The following is a 25,121-nucleotide window of genomic DNA, read 5'->3' on the forward strand; positions in this document are numbered from 1 at the left end:
CTCTGGACATTTCCTGTCATGAAGCCCTTTGTGTCTGGCCCTGCTGCTGGACACAGTGTCCTTTGGGGTCCCTCTGTTTGATAAGCTATCAGAGCTCTGTCATTTTTCAGGGCCATGTGGTGTTCCACTGCATGGATGGGGCTTGAAACTCCCTCCTCCGCGGGTGGACACTAGGTTGTGAATGAAGGGGGCACCCATGTTCGCGGTAGGAGGCTGTGGTTGGGTGACTGCGCCTCTGCTGGCCTGGCCCTGTGGCTTGGCTGTTTGGTGTTCTGCTGCCAGCCCCTCTGCTGTGTGGGCTGTGGATTCCATAACCTGCCCAGCAAGGAGAATGACCCATCTTCCCCCAAAGCCTTGCGGCGTGATTTGCTTGAGGCGCCGGAACCTGTGGGCCTTTGCGCAAACCTTTCCCCCTTTGCCCACGGAGCTCAGCTCCCCAGCTCACCCTTTGCCCTATATGTCTTTAGAAAAATTTTCAAAAGTTCTGTTTGTTTAGTGTGTGTCACTTAGTCAGGGGAAGGCACAGGTGTGTGTGTGGTCAGAAAGTCATAACTTGTAGGAATGGGGTCTCCCTACGCCGAGTGGACTCCGGATATAACTCAGGCCGTGTGTCTTGGTCTCGCTGGCCCCAGCCTATTTTTTTTTTTTTTTTTGAAGCGGGACCTTCTTGAGCTTTGTTTAGAGCTGTCCTCGTTGTGGCTTCTGGGAGTACTCGTTTAAGGCGCATAATAAAATTCTTTAGAGACCGAGCTGTACAGTTGTCATTAGCAGGTTATCCTACCATTCGGAAGCTGAGACTGGTGGATTGTTTCCAGTTCGAGGCCAGCCTGGATAGAGAGTGAAAAATCTCGAAAGATCAAAACAATACACAAATGCCTGGTGCGTGCACAGCAGCGTCCGCGCGCTGTCCGCCGAGAAAATCCAAGTTTCGGGGTGACGCGTCCCCACTTCTTCCTCAAACAGGAGCCACGCCTTCCTCAGCGCCGAGTCATCCGCGTTGTTTTCCCCATACCGCACCAGTCTCCAGTCTTCCCGGACCGCACTTCCGACCGCGGTTGCCCCGGGCAACGCGTGCCGCCCCGCTTCCTGTATTGATTTGAATCCTGAAGGACGTCCCAGACTCCCGAGCTGCCCCGCGCTGCAGCGCGCAGGCGTAGTTGTTCGCGGTGGGCGCAGGCCAGGCACGGAGTGGGCGTGCCCAGGGGGGCGTAGCTTCCAGACGCAACGTGGTGGCGGTTCAGGGGGCGTGGCCCCGGAGGGGCGTTACGTGCTTGAAGGGGCGCGGTTTCAGCTGAGGGTGCAGGGGATTGGAGGGTGCGATGCACGGTGGGCGTGGTTATAGGCGTGGCTTCCTCGAGAAGACCCAGGTGGCCTTGGGGGGAGGCAGAGGGGGCGTGTCTCGGCGCGCCTGCGTGTGGGGGCGTGGCCTAGGCGCGGGGATGCGCTCGGCGGCGGGGCCGGTCGCGGGCGCGCGCGCGGCCTGCGGGACAGACGGAGGGAGGGAGCCGGGTTGCCGCTGAGTGCCGCCATATTAGCGACCGCGGAGGCCGGGGGATTCCCGTGAGCTGCGGCGGCGGGGCCTGGCGCAGCGGAGGGGCCTCGAGCGGGCGCGGTGTGTTCCTGGGCCCGGCGGGAACCGACGGGAACCGGCTGGCGACGGGAGCGAGGCAGGTGAGGACACAGGTGACTGGGGGACCCGCCCCCCAGCCCGACCCCTTCCTTCTCCGGGGCTCCCCTACATCGCAGCAACCTTCGGTTCTGGCCTCCACCCCGCCAGCTCGCAGCGTCTGTCAGAGCCCTGCATCCCCAGAGCCCCGCTCCGAGCCCTACTCCCCCGGATGCAGGGCACCACCCGCACCCCGGAATGCAAACGCACCCTGCTCCTAGGTCAGCCCCTGCGTCACCCCAGCCCCGAGTCGCCTGCACTCGGCGACCTCGCCTTGACCTCGCCCTGTCCATCACAGTCCTTCTTCCCCAGAGCCCGCCTCTGAGCCCGGCACTGACCAAATCTAGGGCATTCCACATGTTGCTACTCTAGACCCTAGGTCAGTCCCGGTGTCACCCCAACCTGTACCTCCGTGCACTCTCAAACCCGGGTCATCCCCTTCCTGCTCCCACCAAAACCACACACAACCAGATGAAGGCCTTTATCCCGGAGCCATCTGTCCTCAGTGACCTCGCCCTGTCCACTACAGCTCTTACCCTTTTGAGCTATATTACCCCAAATTTAGGGCATTGTCTTCCATGCTGCACATCAGAACTCTACAGCTACAACCACTCCCTTATACCCTGTTGACTTCCAAATTCAAATCCCCCTGCCTCAGACACTCCCTACATCCAAACTGAACCTCCAGATCTGAGTCAGCCCAGGAGTCTCAGATACAGCCTTCTGCAGGTGAGGAGTCCCCCAGTGGGAGACTTGGCCGGAAGCGGGAGGCAGTCTGTGTGTCCCCAAACCGACCACATACCCTCTCAGGTCTGAACCTCCTCCCTGTGTCTCGTCATCTATCCCTGACTCAAAGTCACTGTCCCCTAATCACCTTGCCCACCTGTCTCCCATTTAAACCTGATGCCAGCTCCTGTAGAAGATAATCTTTCCTTCCATGCTCCCCGTATTCACCCCCTAGCCCATAGCAGGTGAGAAGCAGGTCCCCTACCCGTTCATTCCCCTGGCTGCTGAACCCCAGTCCCAGCTCCTTCCAACAGTTTGAATGAACATGAACTTAGTACCCAGTGAGCAGTCACCCAGAACAGACCACTCAGCTGGCTCTGAGGTCTGAGGTCAGGCTTGGAGAGACGGGGGTTTGGTGGCTCCAGCTCCCATGGGGCTGGAATGGCAGGTGTTACAAATATTTTGCTTGTTTGGTTTGTTGTTTGGTTGTTTGAGACAGAATTTCTCTCTGTAGCCCTGACTGTCCTGGAACTCACCCTGTGGACCAGGCTGGCCTCAGACTTAGAGACCTACCTGCCTCTGCCTCTTGAGTGCTGGGATTAAAGGCATGCGCCACCACACCCAGCGGGTGCTGTAAATATTAATGGGGTTCCCCTAAAGATGTCTTCAGGGTGGACTTGGTACTTGAGGAATTTAGCCCACTATGTCTTGTAGATCATCAGGTCTTGTGGCTCGTATCAAGGGTGTATTCTCTTTCCCGACACCAGCCCTCTGCTTCCTTGTCCTGGAGGGTCGGGAGCTCGCTCTGCACTGCAGGAGTCCCGGTGTGTTTCATTTCCTGGTGCTGCCTTTGCACAGACTATGCAATAGCCCACCTCAGCCGCACCTCAGCCCCTCACCCAGATTCTAGACAGAGGTTCCACCCTGACCACGGTGCCTCCAGCCCCCAGCCTTTTTTTTTTTTAATGCGTGTATGGATTTTTTTTGTTTTTATTTTCATTTTATCTGTATGGATCTTTTTCCTGTATGTATGTTTGGGTAGCATATTTGTGCCTGACAGAGACCAGAAGAGGGTGTCAGATCCCCTGGAACTGGAGATACAGACAATTGTGAGTCACCTTGTGTGTGCTGGGAACTGAACCCAGGTCCTCTGGAAGAGCAGCTGGTGCTCTTGACCACCGAACCATCTCTCCAGCCCTAAGCTGTGTGCTGTGTTTACTTGTGTGTGTATGTGTGTGTACGTGCTTGTGTGTGCTTGTCTGTATGCATACCATGTGCAGGCAGTGCTCATGGAGGCCCAAGGGGGTGCCATGTCCTAGAACCGGAGTTACAGGTACTCACGTGGGTGCTGGGAACTAAACCTGGGGCTCCTTACATGTGGCTTTATTGAGCCATCTCTACAGCCCCATTTAAATGTTTAATCCTTAAACATTTTTTTTGGTGTGTACATGTGCATGTGATGTACATGTATGTTTGTGCAGGTACACACGGGCAGAAGAAGGTGTCACGTGCCCACCCTGTCACTGTCTCCCTTACAGCCTGGACAGCCAGGAAGCCTCAGCCATCCTCCTGCCTTGGTTGCTCGACACACTGGGGTTGACATGCATGTGTGTTCAGCAGAGTCTGGCCTTCATGGGGTCTGGGACCTGAGCTGGGTCCTCGGGCGTGCCACCCCACAGCCATTCATTTCTGTTTTGAGACAGGATCTCAGTAGGTTGTCTCAGCTGGCCTGGTACTGGCTGCTCAGCTGCCACAGTAGCTGGGACCATAGGCCTGTGCTTTCAGGGGCTTGGAAGGACTTGGACTGTCCCTCTGCTCCTTCCTTCTTAGAAGTCCGAAGAGCCCCGTGGGTGTGGGCGGGAGGACACAGGTCTTAGGAACCTGAGGATGCAGGTTGGAGACACCTGTCCAGCAGGAGGCGACACTGAGTAGAGCTGGGCGTCCAGAACCTCGGCTTCTTCCTTGTGGCGGGTTCCTTCCCCACAGCACAGACCCAGGACAGCATTCCACTGCTTCGGCCTCCTACTGGGCACTTGCCCTTGCTTTTCCTGTTGGCTGTCAGGTGCAGCAGGTGGCCCCACCCCCCAGAGCTGTGAGCCATGTCTGCACCCCACATGTCTTCATGTGTCTGTGTATCTGTATCTGTCTGTCTTTCTGTGTGTGCATCTCCTTGTGTATGTGTGTACTCATGTGCCTGTCTTTGTGTGTCTGTATCTCCGAATGTCTACCTACATGTGTGTGTCTCTGTGCGTGTGTACTCGTGTGTCTGTGTATCTCTGAATGTGTGCCTACATGTGTGCGTCTGTGTCCATGTGTGTGTTAGGTGGGTGTGCAGTGTGTGTGTGTGTGTAGGTCAGAGGGCACCATGCAGGGGTGAGTTCCCCTGTTCACCACGTGGTCCCACACTGCAGCCGGGTGTGCTGCTCTCCAGCCCTCTGCTGGCCCTCGCCAGCCCCTTTCTGGGCTCTGTTCTCACTGTAGTCTCACTCTCCGCTCAGGAGGCCTCAAACATACAGCAATCCTCCTGCCTCAGCCTGCCGAAGTACCAGGATGGCAGGTGTGACCCCAGAGAGGTTTGCGGATGAGCTGATGTCCCCTTGTCCCCATTGAGAATTCCCACTATCTTCACCAACCTTTGCTTTAGAAAAGTTTGTTGTTTGTGTTTTTTTGTTTTTTAGGATAGGGTTTCTCTATGTAGTGCTGGCTGTCCTGGAACTCACTCTGTAGACTAGGCTGTCCTCAAGTGTTGGGATTAAAATCCACCACTGCTTGGCTTGAAAAGTTGGTTTTAATTATTTTTTTTCATATTTTTATCTGCTTTATGCACATTTCACATTTTATTAAAATAGACAGTTGTGGTGTGGCCATCACCTGTATGTATTCTAGAACTTTCCATCACCCTAAAGTCCACCCTGTTCCCGAAAGGGATCACCCCAACCTCTGACCCAAAGTTCTGTTCTGAAAGCTTCCTGCCACGGCATCCCTGGTCAGTGTCACTGATCTGGACAAGTCCTGCCCTCATCTCTGCTGGGGATGGGGGTGCACACGCTTTGACTGCGTCCTCAGAACCGCCATCTTGTGACCCTTGACAAGTCCTCTCCTGCTGCGAGGAGGGCATGCATGGTGGAGGGGGGAGCTGCAGGTGTGGAGGTGGAGGTCGAAGTCGCCCTCAGCACTGCAGGGCCCTTACACTCACGTGGGACAGAGCGCCATAAGGACCCTGGGCACTTAGTCTGCGAAGCATTCGCTCACAGGCAGCCACATGCATCATATGGAGACCCGGGGTACAGTGGCAGGGTCTCCCCCTCAGGCTGGGGCAGCTCTGAAGGATGGTGATGGCACCCGGTGTGCCCAGCTGGCACAGGGAGGCCGAGAGTCGCACACTGGTACACTGCTGGATTGTAGTAGGGGTTGTGGGCAGGCCTGCTTTTCATCCCACCCGGCTCCCACACAGCTAGCTTAGCCCCGGAAATAACAACACACAACTTGTATTCATTTAAACACTGCCTGGCCCATTATCTTTAGAGAGTTAGTTACTGGCTAACTCTCACATCTTGATTAACCCATTTCTAATAATCTGTGTAGCACCCACAAGGTGGTGGCTTACCGGAAAAGATTCAGCATGTCTGACCTGGTGGCTGGCTCCATGGCATCTGCCTCATAGCCCTCTTCCTAGCATTCTGTTCTGTTTACTCCGCCTACCTAATTTTCTGTCTTATCAAAGGGCCAAGGCAGTCTCTTTATTGACCAATGAAAATAACACAATAGATAGATAACCCTCCTCCATCACTGGATGAGCAAGTGAGCGGGGTGCACTGTGTACTGAGGGTCTCCTGCACTCTGGGCCCAGGCTGGGCGAGGCGACCTGCTCAAACCCCAAGTGTCCAGGACGGCTGCAGGACCCGGGGTCCCTGACTGACAGGAGCTGCAGGACCCGGGGTCCCTGACTGACGGGAGCTGCAGGACCCGGGGTCCCTGACTGACGGGAGCTGCAGGACCCCGGGTCCCTGACTGATGGGAGCTGTTGCTTCCTGCCCTGCTTTTTCTCCTGACTGGAAGGCCACTGTCTGGGCCCTGCCATGTGCCTGCTTCTGTCTGTCACATGGGTCACCGTTTACTGACTGGCACTTTCAGTCCGCTCTGACTGACGTTCTCAGACCCTTTGTGCTGTCCCAGTTCCACAGGCATTCCTCACACATGCACACAGGAAGAGCCCGTGCTCTCCCGTGCACTCTTCTGAAAGGTTCCTGGATGTAGGGTCTTCTGGAGGCTTGGCCAGAGCTGTGTCTTAGGGAATTTGTGGTAATACAGGTGAGAGCAAAGTGGGGTGGGAACCCCATTCCTGGACAACAGGCCTGCTTGTTAGCCCTTGCCCATAAAGGTATCTTGGGGGCACGTGCCCTGGTCAGCATATGGGCTCTGTGGGACATCTGAGCGAAGGTCACACATGAGGGTCACTGTGTCCAGGTGCTCTCGGTGGGCACTGCTGCTGCACTCGGCCACTCACACTGCCCAGCCTGCTGGCAGCCTGTCCCCATGTGTGTCTCCAGAGCAGGTGACAGTCCTGGCCCAGCTCTGCAGTCCTGACCACATGGCTGCCACCAGTTGGGACAGAGGGAAGAATGGGGCAAAGAGACCTGGTGTTTTCCTGTGCCAGGGCCTTGGGTGCAGCTGGCTGCCAGCCTCCGTCTCCGCCTGCTCTGTGCTGCAGTGCCTTGTGTGGTTTCTGTTGCCTGAACTGGGGGTATGGAGTGCTCCTGATTCTAGGGACATGTGTGTTTGTCAGGAATGGGGCTCAGCACCGTGCAGGGCCCAGCAAGCCCCCCTTGACCACAGTGCAGCATGGTGTGTCCCCACAACTTGGCTGCAGGTGGGGGCTCTTCTTGGTTTCCTTGACACACCAGCTGTGAGGACCAGTTTTTCAGGATCTGTAGCCCCTGGAGGGTGTGACCTGCTGGCAGTTAAGGGCCAGATGAGCTGAACTTGGTGGGAGGAGCCCAGGGGCCTTCCTGTGCCCAGTGCCAAGCAAGAGGACAAGTGTGCACTGGGGGTGGGCGACTGGTGACACCCTGGCTCTTGGTGGCATTGGCAGGGGCTGGCACAGGACTGATGGCCCCATCACACCCGGCTCTGCTCACTTTCGTGTGCTCTTGGTCCCAGTGCTCACCACACTGGGAGAAACCCCAGCCCACAGCATCCTGGGATACAGCCAGGATCAGGCCCCTGGGGGAGACTGACACACAGCAGGAAGGCACAGGACCCAGAGCCCAGAGCTCCTAAGGGTTAGCTGGGCCTGGCTGGGCTTGGGCAGACTGGGCCAGGCTTGGAGCAGGACCCTGCCACCTAAGGGGAATTCATGAGCCTTAGGTCTAGGCCACCTGGCTGCTGGATCAAGGTGGTTGGTATGCAAGGACTGGGGCCACCTGGGCTTCTGGGGACCAGGGAGCAAGAGAAGGCCCAGCCTTTCCCTCAGAGAACCAGGCAAAGGGGTGGGTCCGCCCTGCCAGGCCAGACAGCAGTTGTGCCCCCCGGCATCTGTGACAGTGCTTCATCTGCACTTGGCCCCCACTCCTGCACTCCTCAGCTCCACGCACCACCCCTGCCCCCCTCCCATGTCAGCCTCTCACCTACAGTGGGGAGGTGACACATTTGAACGGCTCCCGAGCCTTTCCCTGCCCTCGTCTTGTGTCTTCCAGGCCTGGGTCACATGAGTAGGCTGCCCTTCAGCTTGTGTGCTCATATATCTAACAATGGACTTGAACTCCTGATCCTCCAAGCATCCTAGCCCCGGAGCCGAGGCAAAAGGATTGTGTGCTCCAGACCAGCCTGTCTCCAGCGCTGAGTGGTTAGAGCAGCAGACGGCAGCCCTCTCCTCAGCCTGGTCTCCGGGGTATTTCCTCAAAGTTGCTTTAGTGCCTTCCTGTTCATGACTGAGTAATGTTCCAGTGTGCAGATGGACCTGCAGCAGGGCAGGTTTCCGCCCGAGGTTATCTCAGGTCACACGGTCCCTTCAACTGTTTAAGGGACTAAGGCCTGAGAGAGTGCCAGGCTCCAGGATGGCTGGGAGTTGGTGCTGAATGAGGACGAAGCTTCAGTGTGGGAAAGTTCTGGGGAAGGATGCAGAGCCAGTCTTTTGCTTCTGCCTTTTGTGTTTCTCTGTATTCCATGTGTTCAATGTAGGGTGGAGTGGGAGTCTTAGGGCTCAGGCCAGAGGGGCCCAGTGGTGGGGACGGCGTACGTGTGCATGCATGCATAAGTCATGGGGCAGAAGGTCATGGAAAAGTTGGCAGCCCTGGAGCTCTCCACTGGGTACTGTCGACATGGACTGTCCCTGGGCTGTAGGGACCTGGAGCTCTCCACTGGGTACTGTCGACATGGACTGTCCCTGGGCTGTAGGGACCTGGAGCTCTCCACTGGGTACTGTCGACATGGACTGTCCCCCGGGCTGTAGGGACCTGGAGCTCTCCACTGGGTACTGTCGACATGGACTGTCCCCAGGCTGTAGGGACCTGGAGCTCTCCACTGGGTACTGTCGACATGGACTGTCCCCTGGGCTGTAGGGACCTGGAGCTCTCCACTGGGTACTGTCGACATGGACTGTCCCCAGGCTGTAGGGACCTGGAGCTCTCCACTGGGTACTGTCGACATGGACTGTCCCCAGGCTGTAGGGACCTCTGCCTTTTCTGTGTCTCTGCTATGAAGTATAAGAGCCACATCGTTCATAGACCAAGGGCCTGGTTCTCTGTTAGCAAGCAATAGCCTCACAACCTGAGATCCTGGACAGCCTGAGGACTCTGCCCTGACTGACCACATCCCCTCCCACCTCAGCTGTAAGCTGTCTGAATGGACACCAAGGGTCATCGTTGCTCTAATTGCTGATGGAGGCTCGTGTCCCCAATCCCCCCACACTTGGCTTGGCACTGGCCCCACCTCCCTGTTAGCACTGGTCACTCCAGGGACTGAGGCTCATCACACAGGCACACACTCAGGTACATCAGAGCCAGCCTGGGACTGCTAGAATGTCAGGACAGGGCGAATCCTGCTTCCCAGGCTCAGGGATGCTGTGTTCTTGACTCCTGGGATATACTCCTTAGGCATGGTGACACATTTGAGGCAGGACATTAAGATTCAGGGTTATCCTTTGCTATGTAAAAGGTTGGGGGCCAGCCTGGGCTACATGAGATCTTGTGTCAAAAATAAGATTTACAGCAGTGGTGACACATGCCTTTAATCCCAGCATCGGGAGGGGAGGCAGAGGCAGGCGATCTCTGTGAGTTCGAGGCCAGCCTGGTCTACAAGAGCTAGTTTCCAAAGCTACAGAGAAACCCAGTCTCATAATAATAATTGTAATAAAGAATTACAAAGCAGCCCAGTCTGTCTTCCCAACTGTTGGGTACCATGAGGCCTCAGCTGCCATGCGCTTACCTTGTGTCTGCCCTGCAGGCTGCCCTCAGCTGCGGGCCCCGCCCCGCCCGCCCGCCATGGATCAGGACTATGAGCGCAGGCTCCTGCGGCAGATCATCATCCAGAATGAGAACACAGTGCCATGTGTGAGTGACATGGTGTCACCTGCAGACCCCGGCCCCTATACCCGAGGGACCTACTCTAGGGGTCGCCGCAGCTGAGCCCCCCCCCCACCTCTCTCCCAGGTCTCAGAGATGCGGAGGACCCTGACACCAGCCAACTCCCCAGTGTCCTCACCCAGCAAGCATGGTGACCGCTTCATCCCCTCGCGGGCCGGGGCCAACTGGAGTGTGAACTTCCACAGGATCAATGTGAGGGCCAGGCCTAGCAGGGAGCGGGGCCAGTCACCCCGAGGTGGGCACTCATTGCGGTGTTCCCTCACGGACTGCTCTCCCATAGGAAAACGAGAAGTCCCCAAGCCAGAACCGGAAGGCCAAGGATGCCACCTCGGACAACGGCAAAGGTGAGGGTCGGTCCCGCCCACTCTGCCATAGCCCCGCCCACTCCTCACGCCAGAGGCTCCACCTAGAGCACACCCAACAACCTCCCGCCCTGCCCCTTCAGATGGCCTGGCCTACTCCGCGCTGCTGAAGAATGAGCTGTTGGGCGCAGGCATCGAGAAGGTGCAGGACCCGCAGACGGAGGATCGGAGGCTGCAGCCATCCACGCCCGAGCACAAGGGCCTCTTTACGGTGAGCCAGCGGCAGCCAGGGTCCCGTGAGGGAGAGGGCTGTGGGGGTGCCAGGGCTGCTCTGTCTGCGACATCCAGCCTATTCTCTGTCGGCTTTGGGTGCTTGGGGTTCCCAAGCCCTAAGGCCACAACAGCCACTCCGCACGGTGTCCCTGCCCCCAGTATTCCCTCAGCAGCAAGCGCTCGAGTCCTGATGACGGCAATGACGTGTCTCCATACTCCTTGTCCCCCGTTAGCAACAAGAGGTGAGCCAGGCCTGGTCCCTGAGTGTCTGGGTGGTGATAGGGACGCAGGGGTCTGGGACAGCAGCAAGTGGCCTCCTGCTGTCCCCGCAGTCAGAAGCTGCTGCGGTCGCCACGGAAGCCCACGCGCAAGATCTCCAAGATTCCTTTCAAGGTGCTGGATGCTCCCGAGCTTCAGGACGACTTCTACCTCAACCTGGTGGACTGGTCCTCCCTCAATGTGCTCAGCGTGGGGTTGGGCACCTGTGTGTACCTGTGGAGCGCATGCACTAGCCAGGTGTGCACCGGGCACTGTCCATGGGGTTTGACTGTGACCACAGGTGGTGCAGCCCACAGAGGAGGGGATAGAGCTACCGCATCTTGCCTATTCCTTCGATGCCCCCCTACACAGACACACCCGCCTCTCCCTGAGGCAGGGACCACTGTGGATGCCAGGACTCTGGTCTCCTTGGCTGACCTCTGATGCCATCTCTGTGCAGTCCGCCCCGTAGGCACTAGCTGGGGAATGCAGGTCTGCAGGCCAGAGCATCTGCCCTCACTCTAACCTCCTGCCCACAGGTGACCCGGCTCTGTGACCTCTCTGTGGAAGGGGACTCAGTGACTTCTGTGGGCTGGTCTGAGCGGGTGAGTGAGGAAGGGGAGCCCTAAAGGAGGAAGGGTGGAACCCACCTGACCCTTTGATCTTTGAGTAAGGCCGCTTAGCTGGAGACTTCTTCCCTGTGCCACACGAGCACCGGCCTCTCTGTGCATGAGATGGGTAAACTTCTTGTCCCCATATCCAGCTGATGGCTACCTGGCCACCCCTGTCCCTCTAGGGAAACCTGGTTGCAGTAGGCACACACAAGGGCTTCGTGCAGATCTGGGATGCGGCTGCTGGGAAGAAGCTGTCGGTGCTGGAGGGCCACACTGCACGCGTTGGTGAGGACCTGGCCAACCCAGCCGCAGCCTTGCCGCCGGCCCTGACCCTGGCCCAGGCTCTGGCTGACCTGCTGTCACCCTGCAGGGGCGCTGGCCTGGAACGCAGACCAGCTGTCATCGGGTAGCCGTGACCGCATGATCCTGCAGCGGGACATCCGCACACCACCCCTGCAGTCAGAGCGGCGGCTGCAGGGCCACCGGCAGGAGGTGTGCGGCCTCAAGTGGTCCACAGATCACCAGCTGCTCGCCTCAGGGGGCAACGACAACAAGGTATGGCTGCTGTCACTCCTGCCCTGCCCAGGGAGGCCACTCCAGAACCTGAGGCTCCCAAGGATGGGGTGTACAGGCCACGGCCCTGGGGTCATCTTAGAGCATTTGGCCTGGGCGTGTCCTGGGTGGCCGTCACAGCCGTGGCCTGCCCGCAGCTGCTCGTGTGGAACCACTCAACCGTGAGCCCTGTGCAGCAGTACACGGAGCACCTGGCGGCCGTGAAGGCCATTGCTTGGTCCCCACACCAGCATGGACTGCTGGCGTCTGGGGGTGGCACAGCCGACCGCTGCATCCGCTTCTGGAACACGCTGACAGGCCAGCCCCTGCAGTGCATTGACACTGGCTCACAAGTGTGCAACCTGGCCTGGTCCAAACATGCCAACGAGCTGGTGAGTGCCCACGTGGGAGGCAGGAAGCATGGGGGCTGAGACCCCGCCACCTGTGCGCACTGTAGACTGGTACCTCCAGATTCCATGTCCTCCCTGAGGGAAGCCCAAGGGCATCTCCAAGCCCTCTGCAGCCCTAACACCCGGTCTCCGCCCTAGGTGAGCACACATGGCTACTCACAGAACCAGATCCTCGTGTGGAAGTACCCGTCTCTTACACAGGTGGCCAAGCTCACTGGCCACTCTTACCGTGTCCTCTACTTGGTGAGTGTTGACCACTGTTGCTGTCAGCCCCCTGGGGCCCCACGTGGTGGACTTGTCCCTGGCTGGATGAGCTCTGCCCCAGCCTTCCTGATGTACGATCCTAATCTCAGAGCAAAGCCATCCCTAAACAGTGTCCCCCCCAACCCGGGATGTGGGAAGTGGAGGATCCTCTCCACCAGACCACATGGCCTCTGTCCAACAAAAGTGTCAGTGTCCCAGCTGCCTGGTAGGCTCAGCTTGGGAACCCAGGGCTCAGACCCACCACTGCAGGGACCTCTGTGTCCTGCACCCTCAGCCTGGGGTGTGTCCCCTGGCACCTACCTGGCTTCTGCCTGGGTCTCAGAACCTGCCTGCTGCAGTTGGCAAACAACCAGGTCCCTTTTGTCCCCTCTATAGGCCATGTCCCCTGATGGGGAGGCCATTGTCACTGGGGCTGGAGACGAGACCCTGCGGTTCTGGAACGTTTTCAGCAAAACACGCTCTACAAAGGTAAGGAGGGTGGTGGTGCCCTCACATGGTCACACCCCTTGGGTTCTCAGGGCACCCTGGCACATGGTCACTCGTTCCCTGTTCCCAGGAATCCGTGTCTGTGCTCAACCTCTTCACCCGGATCCGATAGACCGCAGCCCCTTGGGGCAGAGATGGAGCAGCCAGCATGCATGGGCCCTGCTGTCCCCGCAATCCCCAGGAGGCATCTGACGGGCGGGAGCCGGGCCGGAGACCCCAGAGTCTCATTAAATGCCTCGTTGTGAGCTGTGGAGCCAGTGTCTGGGACAGGGACACGGGGACCCTCATCCACCGGCTGCATCCCCTTCTTGCTGGCCGTCAGCGCTCTCAGATGGACACTTTTGACCTCCCTGTCACCACTGCCCAAGCCATATTGGACACAGCTGAGCAGGAGGCCCAAGACCCTATCAAATCCCCCAAACCCAGTGTCACCTGGACCTGTGGACCAGAGCTGATATGCCCCTGTGCAGCCACCCCAGCCAGAACATCCTGGGAGGCGCTGGCAGGGCCTGCGCCTCTCGTTCTGATCCTGCTGCCTCTCAGTGTCTGTGTGTGCGCCCTGTGACTCATGCGTGTCACCTCGCCCCCCCCCCAGCCAGCTGCCTTGTCTGCCTTGTCCACTTCCTCTTGGCCTTCTGGAAGCTTCCCAGGCCTCCCTGACCTCAGACCCCCCCCCCCATCTTTGCCGCTCCTCACCTGGGGACACTGCAGATCCCCAGTGTGGTGGCTATGGCCGTGGTGTGTGCACGTGTGTATATATGTATCTGTGACGCCTTGGGGTCTGTTGTGTGTTTTCTTGCCTTGTTCTAACACCCTGATGGCCGGAGAAGCCACTGGGCATTAGGATAGCGGTCACTGTGGGGTCTGCTGCCTGTGAGGCCGGGAGTGTGGCAGACATTCTCAGCAGACCCCAGGCGAGCAGGTGCTGTGCTCCTCAGCAGGGGCTTCCTCCCAGCAAGATGGCGGGGTGCCTCAGCCTGTCGGGAGTCACCAGAAACAATATGCCATGGGACCCTTATTGCCACAGGAGGCTCCATAAGCCACCTGCCTGAACATAATAGCCTTGTCCATCTGATAGTCCCAACACCACACTTGTCAGTGAGGCTGGGCTGGTCCCCAGTGGACAGACAGCTGTGAAGGGTGAGGTCCTGTCTCTACCAAGTCCTGGGGAAGGGACAAGCTGCAGGCAAGCAGGTGTGGTCCAGGCCCCCACCCACACACTGGGGAAAACCTGCTAGGGTCCTGAGTGGCCAGGGGACTCCAGAGGCCTAAAGCCTCTCTGGCTGTGCGCTCCAGCCCCGAATATCCAAAGGTGGCCTGGGCTGTGGGCAGTTTGCACAAAGTCCCTGGGGCAGGACAGGTCCGGTATGTTGCAGAGAGGGAGTTGATGTTTGTGCTGTGGAAACGACCCCAGATGGACCCCGGTGCCTGGGTAGCAGCCACGGATACAGGTGCCACCCTTGGGTGGCAAAGGGCGCCATCAAGTACTTTGAGTTGGTTGTGTTGTTTATTGCAGTAAAAAACACAAAACACACTGTACTACCATAAAATGAGCTATGTAACAATCACTGCTAATTCTGGGGCTTTCTCTGACCAAAGGTGCAAAGGCTCAACCACATCTGTCACGAATCCACTTCCCTCTGTGGATCCCTGGGTCACGGTCATTTACTGTCACGGAGCCCACACTTCGTCCCCTGCTGAGTCCCATGTCCTCTGGGTCCCTCCACACTGGCTGGTGATAGTCTTCTGTTTAGGGCTGAGTGATGGTCTAGGCTGTGTCCCCACCACCCAGCAGACCCCCCCCCCCAGCAGTGCTTTCCTTGTGGGTGTCCAGGGGACAGAGACTACGGTGGGGTGGGTAAGGGCAGACTGCGGAGACCCTGGCACAGGGAGGACATGGCTTGCTATTGTGTGGCAGGGAGAAAGTTAAGGAACATTCAGATATCCCCGGGTAGGGAGCTGGCAGGAGCCCAAAGTCACAAGCCCCGCTCTGGTCCTGAGGGCTCCAGTCCCACACCAGGAAGTAGGCTGAGGTCATGGGGACTGCACTGCCCACTTCCCTGTTGCTGGGACACCTTTGTCTCTGTCAACAATGGCCCTAGGGCCTTGGCACTGTGAGCCTCTGGGAACACAGGGGCAGACATGGAAAACCTGAGGCGGGAGGCTGCCCAGCCCTTTGTCCCCTCGGGCACCCTGGAACTCAACTTCCCCGCCCTTCTATACAGGTGGGTTCCTGCATTTGGCACCTCCCTTCACCCAAGCACCAGCTTGCCCACCCCTCCCCAACCTGCAAGTCGAGTTGGCTGGGATACTGGTGTGCAGGGGATTGGGAGTCAGGCATGTGCACACCCACACCAAAGAAGGGAAGCCCCCAGTCTCAGATTGCTGGATTTGAAAGAACTCCCTCCCCTGAGAGGCCACGGTATGTGTGAGAGGTGGCAGCCCTAAGGGGCAGTATGCCTGGCCTGCCTGACAGCTCATGGAACTCAGGCCGGCCTCAGCTTTACCGCATAGCTGAAGATGACCTTGAACTTCTGACCCTCCTGCTGCCCTCCACAGGACTGGAATATGCCACCACACTATACATTTTTAAAGTTTGAGCCAGGATCTTTCTGTGTAACCCAAAAGACTAAACTTAGAAAGATCCCCCTGCCTCACTCGGCGTTACTGAGCACAGGAATGTGCCACCCAGCGAAAGTCCCACTTCACAGGCCTGTTTCACAGCGGCCTCTTGTGGGCTGAGGGCAGTCCCAGGGGGTCACCATGGAGTCCTGGTTTTGAAATTATAGAGGGTACACTCTCTTCTCCGCTGCAAGTTCCAGGCCACCTGAGGCCTGCAGGAGCGCTCAACTCCGGGTACCATCTCAGAAATTTCCTGCCAAGCAGACCCTGGCTTGGTCCCCTTCTGCCACCAGAAGCTAGGCTCCTGCCTGCCATACAAGCACTTGAGAGGCTACAGCAGGAGGATTGCTGCATGGTCGGAAGACCTGCCTCAAACACAAGCAGGGCATCCTCAGCTAAGAGACAATGACAGCGGATGGGGAAACACACAGAGGAGAACCCTGGGCGGGTATGGGGTGACCCTCACTCCGCAGCACCTTTGCAAAGGGGGCAGACACCCTTGCGACAGGGAGCAGGAAAGCAACTGCGCTCAGTACCCATCCTCCCTCAGCAATGACTACCTGTCCCTGGAGGGTCCCCGTTGGGCACCGGCCGTCAAGCAAGCTGTGCGCTGGAAGTTCACGCCCATGGGACAGGACGCAGCCGGCCAGGTGTGGTTCACCGGCCTGACCAACTCGGACCCCCGTGAGGCCTGGTACATGCTGCCTGCCGCGCTTGACAGACCGTACCGCGAAGCCCATGCGCGCTGGCACGGTTGCTTTGAGAATCGCCAGCGTGACCTGCCGTCCGGTGAGTGTCACTCCCCCAGCCGCGCACGCCCGTGGGTCCCACGCTGACCCCGCCCTCGCCTTCCCGCAGCCTACACGCAGCACCTGCGGGAGACGGCCTTCTGGGACCCCATGCTGCCTGCGCAGTATCTCAGCCCGGGCACGCGCTGGGGGTGCATGCCATGGAGGGACAGGCACATCCGCGGCAAGGAGTTTGGTGAGTGACGGATGGAGACGGGAGGGAGGTGGGGCAGAGGTGCAAGCAGGTCACCCCAGCACTCCCGCGGCAGAGGCAGGAGGATCTCTGTGAGTTCTGGGTACAGCCTGGGTTACACGGTGTCAAGCTTTAAGAGACCCTGTATCAAAACTACAGGGAAAGGGGGAAAAAAAAAGCCGGATGGTGGTGGCACATGCCTTTACCTTTAATCCCAGCACTGGGGAAGCAGAGGCAGGCGGATCTCTGAGTTCGAGGCCAGCCTGGTCTACAACAGCTAGTTCTAGGACAGGCTCCAAAGCTACAGAGAAACCCTGTCTCGAATAACCAAAACAAAAAGAAAAAACAGTTAAGAACCGGGCAGCAGGTGGGAGTGGGTGGGGAGCCGGTGCGAGGCGACGGCGGGGGGTGTGGCCAGCATGCAGAGGGTTCAGCTGCCAGCCTCTGAGCCCAGTCCGGGTCCCCAGTGGTCAACAGGAACCAATTCGGGGTGGAGCCCTGGCGGTCCGACTACGTTCCCCACCTGTCGCCGCCACAACGGCCGCGCTACACCTCGCAGGACTTCAGGCAACGGGACAGAGAGCGCCCCTGCCCGGCCACCGGCCAGCCGCCCCCGGCCTTCACGCCCGCGCTCTGATAAAGCCCTGCTGCCGACCAGTGCCTCGCGTGTCTGTGGGCTGGGCGACCGTCCCCACGCACGCAGTCCGGGGTGTCAATCCTGCTATATTCTCCTCGGGTCCCAGCGAGCCGATTAGCCTTCCCGTCCCTGGTCCCTGCGCTGGTCCACGGTTGGGGCGGGGCACCCACGGGTCCTCGGGGTTCAAGGAGCATGGCCGGGTATCCTTCCCCACCCTCATGCTGTGCCCTCTGACCCCCTGCAGGTGGGGGACCAGGGGGGTCAGGGTGTCTGCCTGGTCCTTCGTCGTGTTGCCCTGGGGAGCCAGGTCAGGGCCGGTCTCCGAGGTCCCCTGAAAATGAGGAGCAGGGTGGGGTTGGAGAGGGCGGGTCCCAAGTCGCACGTTCCCCAGCCCCCAGCCCCGAGACCCCACCCAAGCCACAGCGATGGAGACTCACGGGTGCGGATGCGGATAGGCCAGATGAGGAGGCTGCAGAGAGCCAGGGCCGCGGCTACACCCACGCCGCCCGTCACAGTCACCATCACCCAGTGGTAGAAGCCGACGCAGGCCCAGCAGCAGAGCTCAGAGCTAGGGGACAGACGTTGGGCTGAGGGCAGGGTCCCCTGCACCAGTCCTCCATGGAGCCCATCCCAAGTTCCAGAGAACCCTAGGCCTACACACACCCCAGTAGACAGAGTTCCCCTGCAGCCCACAGTCCTGCCTTGTCCCTCAGCTCCAGCCCGGGCTCAGTCCTGCCCCAGGGCCTTTGCGCGGACCCTGACATGGTACCAAGGTTCTCAGGAACCCTCCCGGCCTCCTGTCTGACCCCAACTCCTGAGATCGCACCTTACCACTCCTACGCTCAATCCCGTTTACTACACGCCTGGCATTGTTCTGGGCCAGCAAGGGGCTGTAAGGGGCCCAAGTGGCCCTGTGTCCCCTGTAGCCTGGCCCTTAGCACCCAGCTCACGAGAAACGTCTGCTGCTCCTGTGGTCTGAGGACATGAACTCACGGGCAGGGGTGCAGACTCTGCACAGCCATGACTGCTAGCCCGTTGGCTACCTTATCCGAAAAGCTCATAGCACCGTACACGAAGGCTCCACTGTGCTGGGGGACACACAGGTCGTCAGTACCCAGGCCCAGGATCCAGACCATCGCCTCCCGAGGCTCCTCCCACCAGCCCTACCGTGTGTGGGCCAATGAGGTCAGCTGTCATGGCCAGCGAGGTAACCAGGATGGTGGCACAACCCGCACCCAGCAGCACAGCGGCCCCGTACACGGCCACGCCCAGCTTATCTACCAGGGCCACCCACGCTGCGAAGGCCAGGATCACCAGCAGCCCCGTGAAATAGGTCATCTAGGGAGGAAGGAAGTGGGGCCTGCATCAGACCCCCATTGCTGGGCATCCCGTGCCCGACACTCGCCCTCTCAGGTCCTCAGCCCAGTGAAAGGCTCCACTCCCAAGACAGGCATTGCTGGTTCACGCCCAGGGCACCCATTACCAATCAACCTTCTGTTGTACAAACAAGTCAGACTCTACTAATCAATTTTCCATTCTACATCCAGGGTAGGCTGTCCAAGGGCCACAGCCCACCAGGCAGGAAGGAACAGCCTGGAAGGTTCCACAGCCCTGGGGCCCGAGGGCCAGAGAAGCCTGTGGGACTCAGGCTCCGTCTGACACCCATAGGTGTGGGTCGGCCCTGCTGTCCCCTGCCCGCCCCCGCCCGTCTTCCCAGCATCACTCACGTTCCTCCCTATGCGCCTGTTGACCGGCTTCATGAGGAAGGAGGAGAAGAAGCCACTCAAGTACATCACCAGAGGAATGGTGGCAATGAACTTCTAGGGAGGGAAAGGCGGCGGCAGTCCAGAGGGGTCTCCCAGGTCGGGAGGCCCTGCCCATCTCCTCACCACAACCCTGTCTCACCTTGGGCAGACTGAGAGAATAGGTCAGGTACATAGCGATGTAGGTCTGGGACAGGTTCACGATGAGCCTCGTGGTCATGTACAGCATGCCCACCTGTGGGCAGATGAGCAGGGGGACAAGCCCAGGGCTCAGTGGGAGACCCAGACAAGGATTTGGAGAGCAAGCTGAGGGCTTCTGCAATGCATGACTCATTACAGCTGACTGCTCAGCAGGCAGGCCGGGAGGGACGACATCTGTGATTAGTAATGTCTGCCCTGGGTGGGGTACAGGAAATTGGGAACATATGTCGTATGTGGAATGGAAAACTGATGTCTGCCCCAAGTATGAAACAGACCTCAGCTGGCCCCGAAAGATCAGTGTGGGAGTGATTAGTCTGTCCTGAGCACGGGACAGACAGCCGTAGAAGACTGGTTCACAATGTCTACTCTGGATGAGAAAGGTTGATTAGTAATGCCTGCCCTGGGCACAGACTGTGAGAGCCACTGGTGATGTCAATTCTGGGTGTCTTCTCCAGTCCCATCAGCACCACAGTGTACCTGGTAGAAAGCTGGCTCCCGAAGCCAGTGTTTCCAGAGCAGCAGTGGCCGGGCCGTGGGAGCCACCAGGGGGCTGTGTTCATCAGGTTCTATCTCCCGAGGCCGGGGCCGGCGCCCCTCCTTGGTACCCAAGTGGAAGAGGAGTGAGAAAATGGCTCCCACGCCCACCACCAGCAGGGCCAGGTTCTAGAAAGAACGGCGGGACTTAGCTAGGCTTCCATAGGCTCGGAGACCCCAGGGCCACCACACAGCCCCAACTTACCCGAAACACCGGCACATCCTGGACTCCCAGCTGGTCACCCATACTGATGTCCTGCGCACCATGCGCAGAGCCCTGCAGGTGCAGCAGCAGCCAGGCGGCGCCATAGACCGTGATGTTGGCCACCACGGTGAACGCATACCTGTGGGTGAGCGCCCAGCTCAGCATGAGTCCACAGAAACCATGTCTGGTACATATCAAACGCTCAATAAATGCTTACTGCGTATCAGAAATTCAGAACACTAACTTCCAGAGCCAACGTGGTCCCCAAGTCCACAGAGTCCCAGCCTTGCTGGTGTCCTTTCCTGAGGGACAAGGCCACAGACCACAGCAGAATAAAGGGTCAAGTGGAAACAATTAGGCCCTGGGCCAGCTGCGGTTCCTTTGAAGGAGTGTCCCTGGAGGGTCTGGCCTAACCAGGTAACCTTAGGACATCAGCCTTAGGCGATGACCTGGGGTCGTCTCTGCCAGCCTCTGAGAATCAACAAGCCAATGCTTCAAATTCTACAGCCACGCTCCAGGCTGGTGCACACCCACCTTTCCAGCTACTCTGGGAACTGAGGCAGGAGGACCACAAACTCAAGGTCAGCCAGAGCAATTTTTTTTATCTTTTTTAAAAAAAATGGGCCTTTAATCCCAGCACTCAGGAGGCAGAGGCAGGTGGATCTCTGAGTTTGAGGCCAGCCAGGTCTACAGAGTGAGAGACCCTGACTCAGAAGAAAGAAAGAGTGAAGGCACCGCGTCCCTTTCTACGGCGACTGCCCCCAGCCCCAGGTACCTGAGGGCTGTGAGCTCCACCTTCTCGTGGTCACTAGTCACTAGCTCGGGGATGAGGCTCAGGTGGGCGATCTGGGTGGCAGCCCAGCCAAACTGGAAGATGACAATGAACGGAGCGTAGTAGAGCAGGGCGGCCCACTCAGGGGTGGCCTCCCCGCAGCCGAGGCACGGGCTGAAGATGAACGGGAAGGACAGCAGGACGCAGACGGTGCCTGTGAGGCAGAGGGGCAACATGGGGGGGGTGAGGGGAGGCTACAGAGCAGGCAAACAGAACAGAGGAGAAACTGAGGCACGTGGCAGGCCAGGAGTCTCCTTAAGTGGCCTGTGACTAAGGACGGGGAGAAAGGACAAGAATGGGGGTCACTCACCAGCTCTGAGCTCAGCGTCACCCCCCACATCTACAACCTGCCCTATGTTCTGTCCCCGAGGACAAGCTGGGCAGGGAGGAGTCAGGAGGCCGCTCCTGGGTACAAGGCAGAGCCTGCCACTGTCCAGGAAGGAGGGAAAGTGTTCCATCCTGCTCCGTCCACTCAGAAAGATACTAAGGAGTTTAAGATGCTCCCTCAGCCCACCGTGTCCTTCCCACCCAACCCCTGCCCCAGCGACCAGGATCCGTCCGTCCATCCTGTCCCTGAGCCTTCACACGGCTGCCCCATGTATCCTACATATCACCACAGCCTCTCACCCTGCACTGTCTGCAGCCCCTGCCCCTGCCCCACCCAGACCCAGGGACTCCCACTGTGAACTACTCTCTCCAACCAGACCACAGGTCCCCTGGGACTGAGGCAGGTACCCCTATGTTCCTTCTGTGTCCTAGGCATTCAGGTCAGCTCGAGGACTCTGAGCCCCAAGTGGGTTCATAACAGAGGTTTCTCTTCATTATCACTCCACACAGTCCAGGCTAGCCTTGAACTCCTGATCCTTTTGCCTCAGCTTCCAGAGTACTGGGACTGGAGGCGTGGGCCACCACCACCTGGTTCCCTTCGCACGTTTTTAAGTGGATGAACTTGAATCTGAGGCCCCGTGAGACAACACATCCCTCAGAAAGAACCCAGAGCCTCTTCTGCCTGGCAAACTGGACTTCCAACTTCCCCTTCCTGCCCGGAGGTGACCTTACCCACCCCCCTTGTGTCTTGGATTGAGAAACGAAACCAACCCTCAGGAGGGGACCATGGCAAATTCCTAGGGGCTGCCCCAGGGGGCCGTGTGGCCTCTGGACTCTCTCGTGACCACACACACCCTGCACTATCTGGGGCCTGGTTAACCATTGCAGCCAAGGCTGGGCGGGTGGACTGCAGGTGAGTGGCCTCTCTGGGCCTCGGTTAACCTAAGAGTTCTTTGGTTCTGGGACCCAAAGTGGGGGAGTTTCAGGTTTAATGAATACATCTGCCAGGCGTGGTGGCACACGCCTTTAATCCCAGCACTTGGGAGGCAGAGGCAGGCAGACCTCTGAGCTCGAGGCCAGCCAGAGCTGCCTCCACTACCCTGGCCCAGGGGGCACAGAAAAGTTGTCAGTTTGCCTGGGTGCAGTCACAGGCTCGGGGCCTCGGCACGGCTGGGCTGGGCTGGTGTCTCCAGGCAAACACGAGTCCTTTTGCGCGTTTCTTCTCTTTGTCAGAAACCAGGTCTCACTAAGCAGCTACACCCCTGCGTCAGACACCTACACCAGTGCTATCACTCTCCTCTGCTTGTCCTGGAATCTTCTGGGGTCCATAGCCTAGAACAATCCCGAGAAACTGGAAATTCCAGCCCTCAGGCTCAGAATCCAGTTTGGGGCCACTGCTCTGCCTCGCAAAAAATGTCACCAAAGGGCAGGGCCGGGTTCTACAACTACCACCCCAGAGGCAGGGCCAGGCTCTTCCAGAACAGCTGCCTGGAATTCCAAAAGGAGCAGCTACAATCCCAGAGCCATACTCCCCAATGTCCACACCAAACAACAGCCAGAGGGGGACCCCAGGCTGGGCCACCCCAGACAGGATGTGAGGGATGAGGGCCAGGTGGTTGTGGGATGGGGACGGGAGGAGGAGGCTAGACCACTGGATGTCAGGGAAGGAAAGGACGTGTCCCAAGATGACAGACTGGGGGAAAAGAATCCTGAAAAGTGAGAAGAAGCGAAACACGGGGTGGCAGTGTGGGGGGCAGACATAGGGTGACAGCTGGGTAGGGGCGATGGTCCCAGGGTGACTGTCAGAGGGGGGAAGGGCCATGCCACAGGATGGTAGTCAGCGGGGAGGATGGACACAAGGCGTCAGAGTTGGGGGACAGTCCTGAGTGACAGTCAGAGGGTAGAGTTGGGGAACAATCTCCAGGGTGACAGTTGGAGAGGGGACAGCCCGGAGTGACAGTCAGACGTGGGGGACAGCCCGGGGTGACAGTCAGACGTGGGGGACATCCCGGGGCGACAGACGTGGGGGACAGCCACGGGAGACAGCCCGGGTGGAGGACGGTACCGGGGCGGGAGTCTGAACCGGGAGGGGGTGGACGGCTCACCTGCCAGGTGCCAGGCCTTGCGGGGTCCGCAGCGCGCGCAGGCGGCGCGGTCAGCCTCGTAGCCCACGAGCGGCGTGCAGAGCCCATCGGCCGCCTGTCCGAGCAGCAGCAGCAGCCCGGCGCCCCGCGAGCTGTAGCCGCGCACGGAGTGCAGGAACAGCAGCAGGTAGGTGAACCACATGCCCGCGCACAGGTCGTTGAGGAAGTGGCCGACCGCGAAGCTCAGCCGCGCGGCGGGGGACAGCGTCCGCGGCGGGCCGGGGCCCGCGTCGCCCGGCGGAGGGGACATCGCGGCTGCAGGCCCCACCGCACAGCGGCCGCGGCTGCCGCGCCGCGCGCCTAAGCGGCCGCCGCTCCCGGGAGCCGCCTCGATGGGGCGGAGCCGCGGAGCGACGGCCACAATCGCCAATCAGAGCCGCGCGCCTCGGCCGGACGACCAATCAGCAGGCAGGAGCGTGGCCTCGGGGCGGTGCATTCCCGCGGCCCTTAACGCCACCCGCTACGCGTCAGGCTTTCATCATCGCGGTTTGTTTCCCTTTTATTTTCTTCGTGTTTTCATTTATTTGACTAAAGAAATTCTTTTTTGTTTTTTTTTTAACGCAGGGTCTCCTGTAGCCCAGGCTGGCTTTGATATCTGTAGCAAAAGACATCTTTGAGCATTTTCCTGCCTCCACCTCCAGAGTGCTGGGAGTCACCAAATTTATCCTTTCAAACTGAAAACTCTGTTTTGAGAGGTTCTCATGTAGCCCAGGCTAGCCTCAAACGCAGTGTGCAGCTGAGGATGACCCTGAACTCCTGATCCTCTGTCCTCCCGTCCTGGTCATGGGGTTGCACCCACACGTGGGCCTTTTTATTGTTTCTGCTTTGAGATGGGGCCACACTTGTCGCCCAGGCAGCTAGCCCTGGAGTCCCTCTACAGCCTAGGCTGGCCTTGAACTCTCAATCCTCCAACCTCAGCCTCAGGAGCTGCTGGGATTTCAGACCTGGCTCGGGGAGTAGAGTCGTGAGCCCTGTTGTCGGCCACCCACCCACGCCTTGGACCCCAGCCAGCTTGCTGCTGGAGGTTGGGGCTCCCTGCAAAAGGCCAGAATGAGAACACAACTGTGATCTCATAAACTTCCAGAGATACACAGTAAGGCCCTTGGGAGACATATTAGTGCTAATTAATTATTAATTACAGAGAATAGTTGGGTAGAACAGCATAACACCGACTAGCCTTTAATGATGGTTGCTGGTGCCAGGCGCCCCACGTGGCAGATGCCCAGGTTTCACTCCTACTTACTGGGTGTTTCTGAGAAGCACTCTCAAAGAAAGGGGAAGTCAGGCCTCTGTGGTGAGTCAGAGACACACACACTTCCAGGATTCTTCCACCTCCTCCACACGACATTTCATCCCCTTTTTTAATCCCCCCACACACACCCCCACTTCGGTACTGAGGCTGACCTTGACCTCTGAGTGCTGCCTGACAGGCAAACTGCCTGCTGCTCAGAGTCTGGAACCTGGCCTTCACCAGAGCCCGGGCTGGCCAGGACCGCAGCCCCTGATACGGTGATGATGTCTCTGTTACCTCACAGAGCCTTCCTCTGGGGACACTCAGAGACATACAGCCTGGTTGTGAACCCCTAGGTCCCAAAGAGAACTGCTCTCCCATGAGCCTCTATGCTCCCAACAATAGATGTTAAGGTGACCAAGGTGTCATGGCCATATCTTTATGTCTTTAATCCCAGCACTTGGGAGGGAGAGGCAGGAGAATCTCTGGAGTTGATGCCAGTCTGGCCTA

General features: G+C 58.7%; 3 protein-coding genes across 3 annotated transcripts; 2 read left to right on the forward strand and 1 right to left on the reverse strand.

The window, feature by feature from the left end:
- The first annotated feature begins 1,470 nt into the window (after window positions 1-1,470).
- On the forward strand, window positions 1,471-13,908 carry Fzr1 (fizzy and cell division cycle 20 related 1). Its single transcript, XM_048428642.3, has 14 exons — window positions 1,471-1,671; window positions 9,836-9,942; window positions 10,042-10,167; window positions 10,256-10,319; window positions 10,421-10,548; window positions 10,710-10,792; window positions 10,883-11,066; window positions 11,348-11,413; window positions 11,605-11,707; window positions 11,793-11,977; window positions 12,133-12,366; window positions 12,523-12,627; window positions 13,024-13,116; window positions 13,205-13,908. Exons 2-14 carry the CDS (start codon window positions 9,874-9,876, stop codon window positions 13,244-13,246), a joined length of 1,482 nt encoding a protein of 493 aa, XP_048284599.1. The 5' UTR covers window positions 1,471-1,671; window positions 9,836-9,873; the 3' UTR covers window positions 13,247-13,908.
- Window positions 13,909-14,054: 146 nt separating this feature from the next.
- Window positions 14,055-19,955, forward strand: Tektip1 (tektin bundle interacting protein 1). Its single transcript, XM_048428644.3, has 4 exons — window positions 14,055-15,359; window positions 16,307-16,545; window positions 16,615-16,740; window positions 17,205-19,955. Exons 1-4 carry the CDS (start codon window positions 15,277-15,279, stop codon window positions 17,372-17,374), a joined length of 618 nt encoding a protein of 205 aa, XP_048284601.1. The 5' UTR covers window positions 14,055-15,276; the 3' UTR covers window positions 17,375-19,955.
- On the reverse strand, window positions 16,925-23,677 carry Mfsd12 (major facilitator superfamily domain containing 12). Its single transcript, XM_048428643.3, has 10 exons — window positions 23,342-23,677; window positions 20,853-21,063; window positions 20,078-20,216; window positions 19,816-20,001; window positions 19,280-19,372; window positions 19,102-19,194; window positions 18,542-18,712; window positions 18,368-18,462; window positions 17,812-17,942; window positions 16,925-17,705 (listed from the first exon to the last, which is right to left on the reverse strand). The coding sequence occupies exons 1-10, from the start codon at window positions 23,628-23,630 to the stop codon at window positions 17,683-17,685; spliced, it is 1,431 nt and encodes a 476-aa protein (XP_048284600.2). The 5' UTR covers window positions 23,631-23,677; the 3' UTR covers window positions 16,925-17,682.
- Between the last annotated feature and the right edge of the window lie 1,444 nt (window positions 23,678-25,121).

The sequence above is a fragment of the Myodes glareolus genome, chromosome 8 (genome assembly GCF_982192425.1).
Source record: "Myodes glareolus chromosome 8, mMyoGla1.1, whole genome shotgun sequence".
NCBI lineage: Eukaryota > Metazoa > Chordata > Mammalia > Rodentia > Cricetidae > Myodes > Myodes glareolus.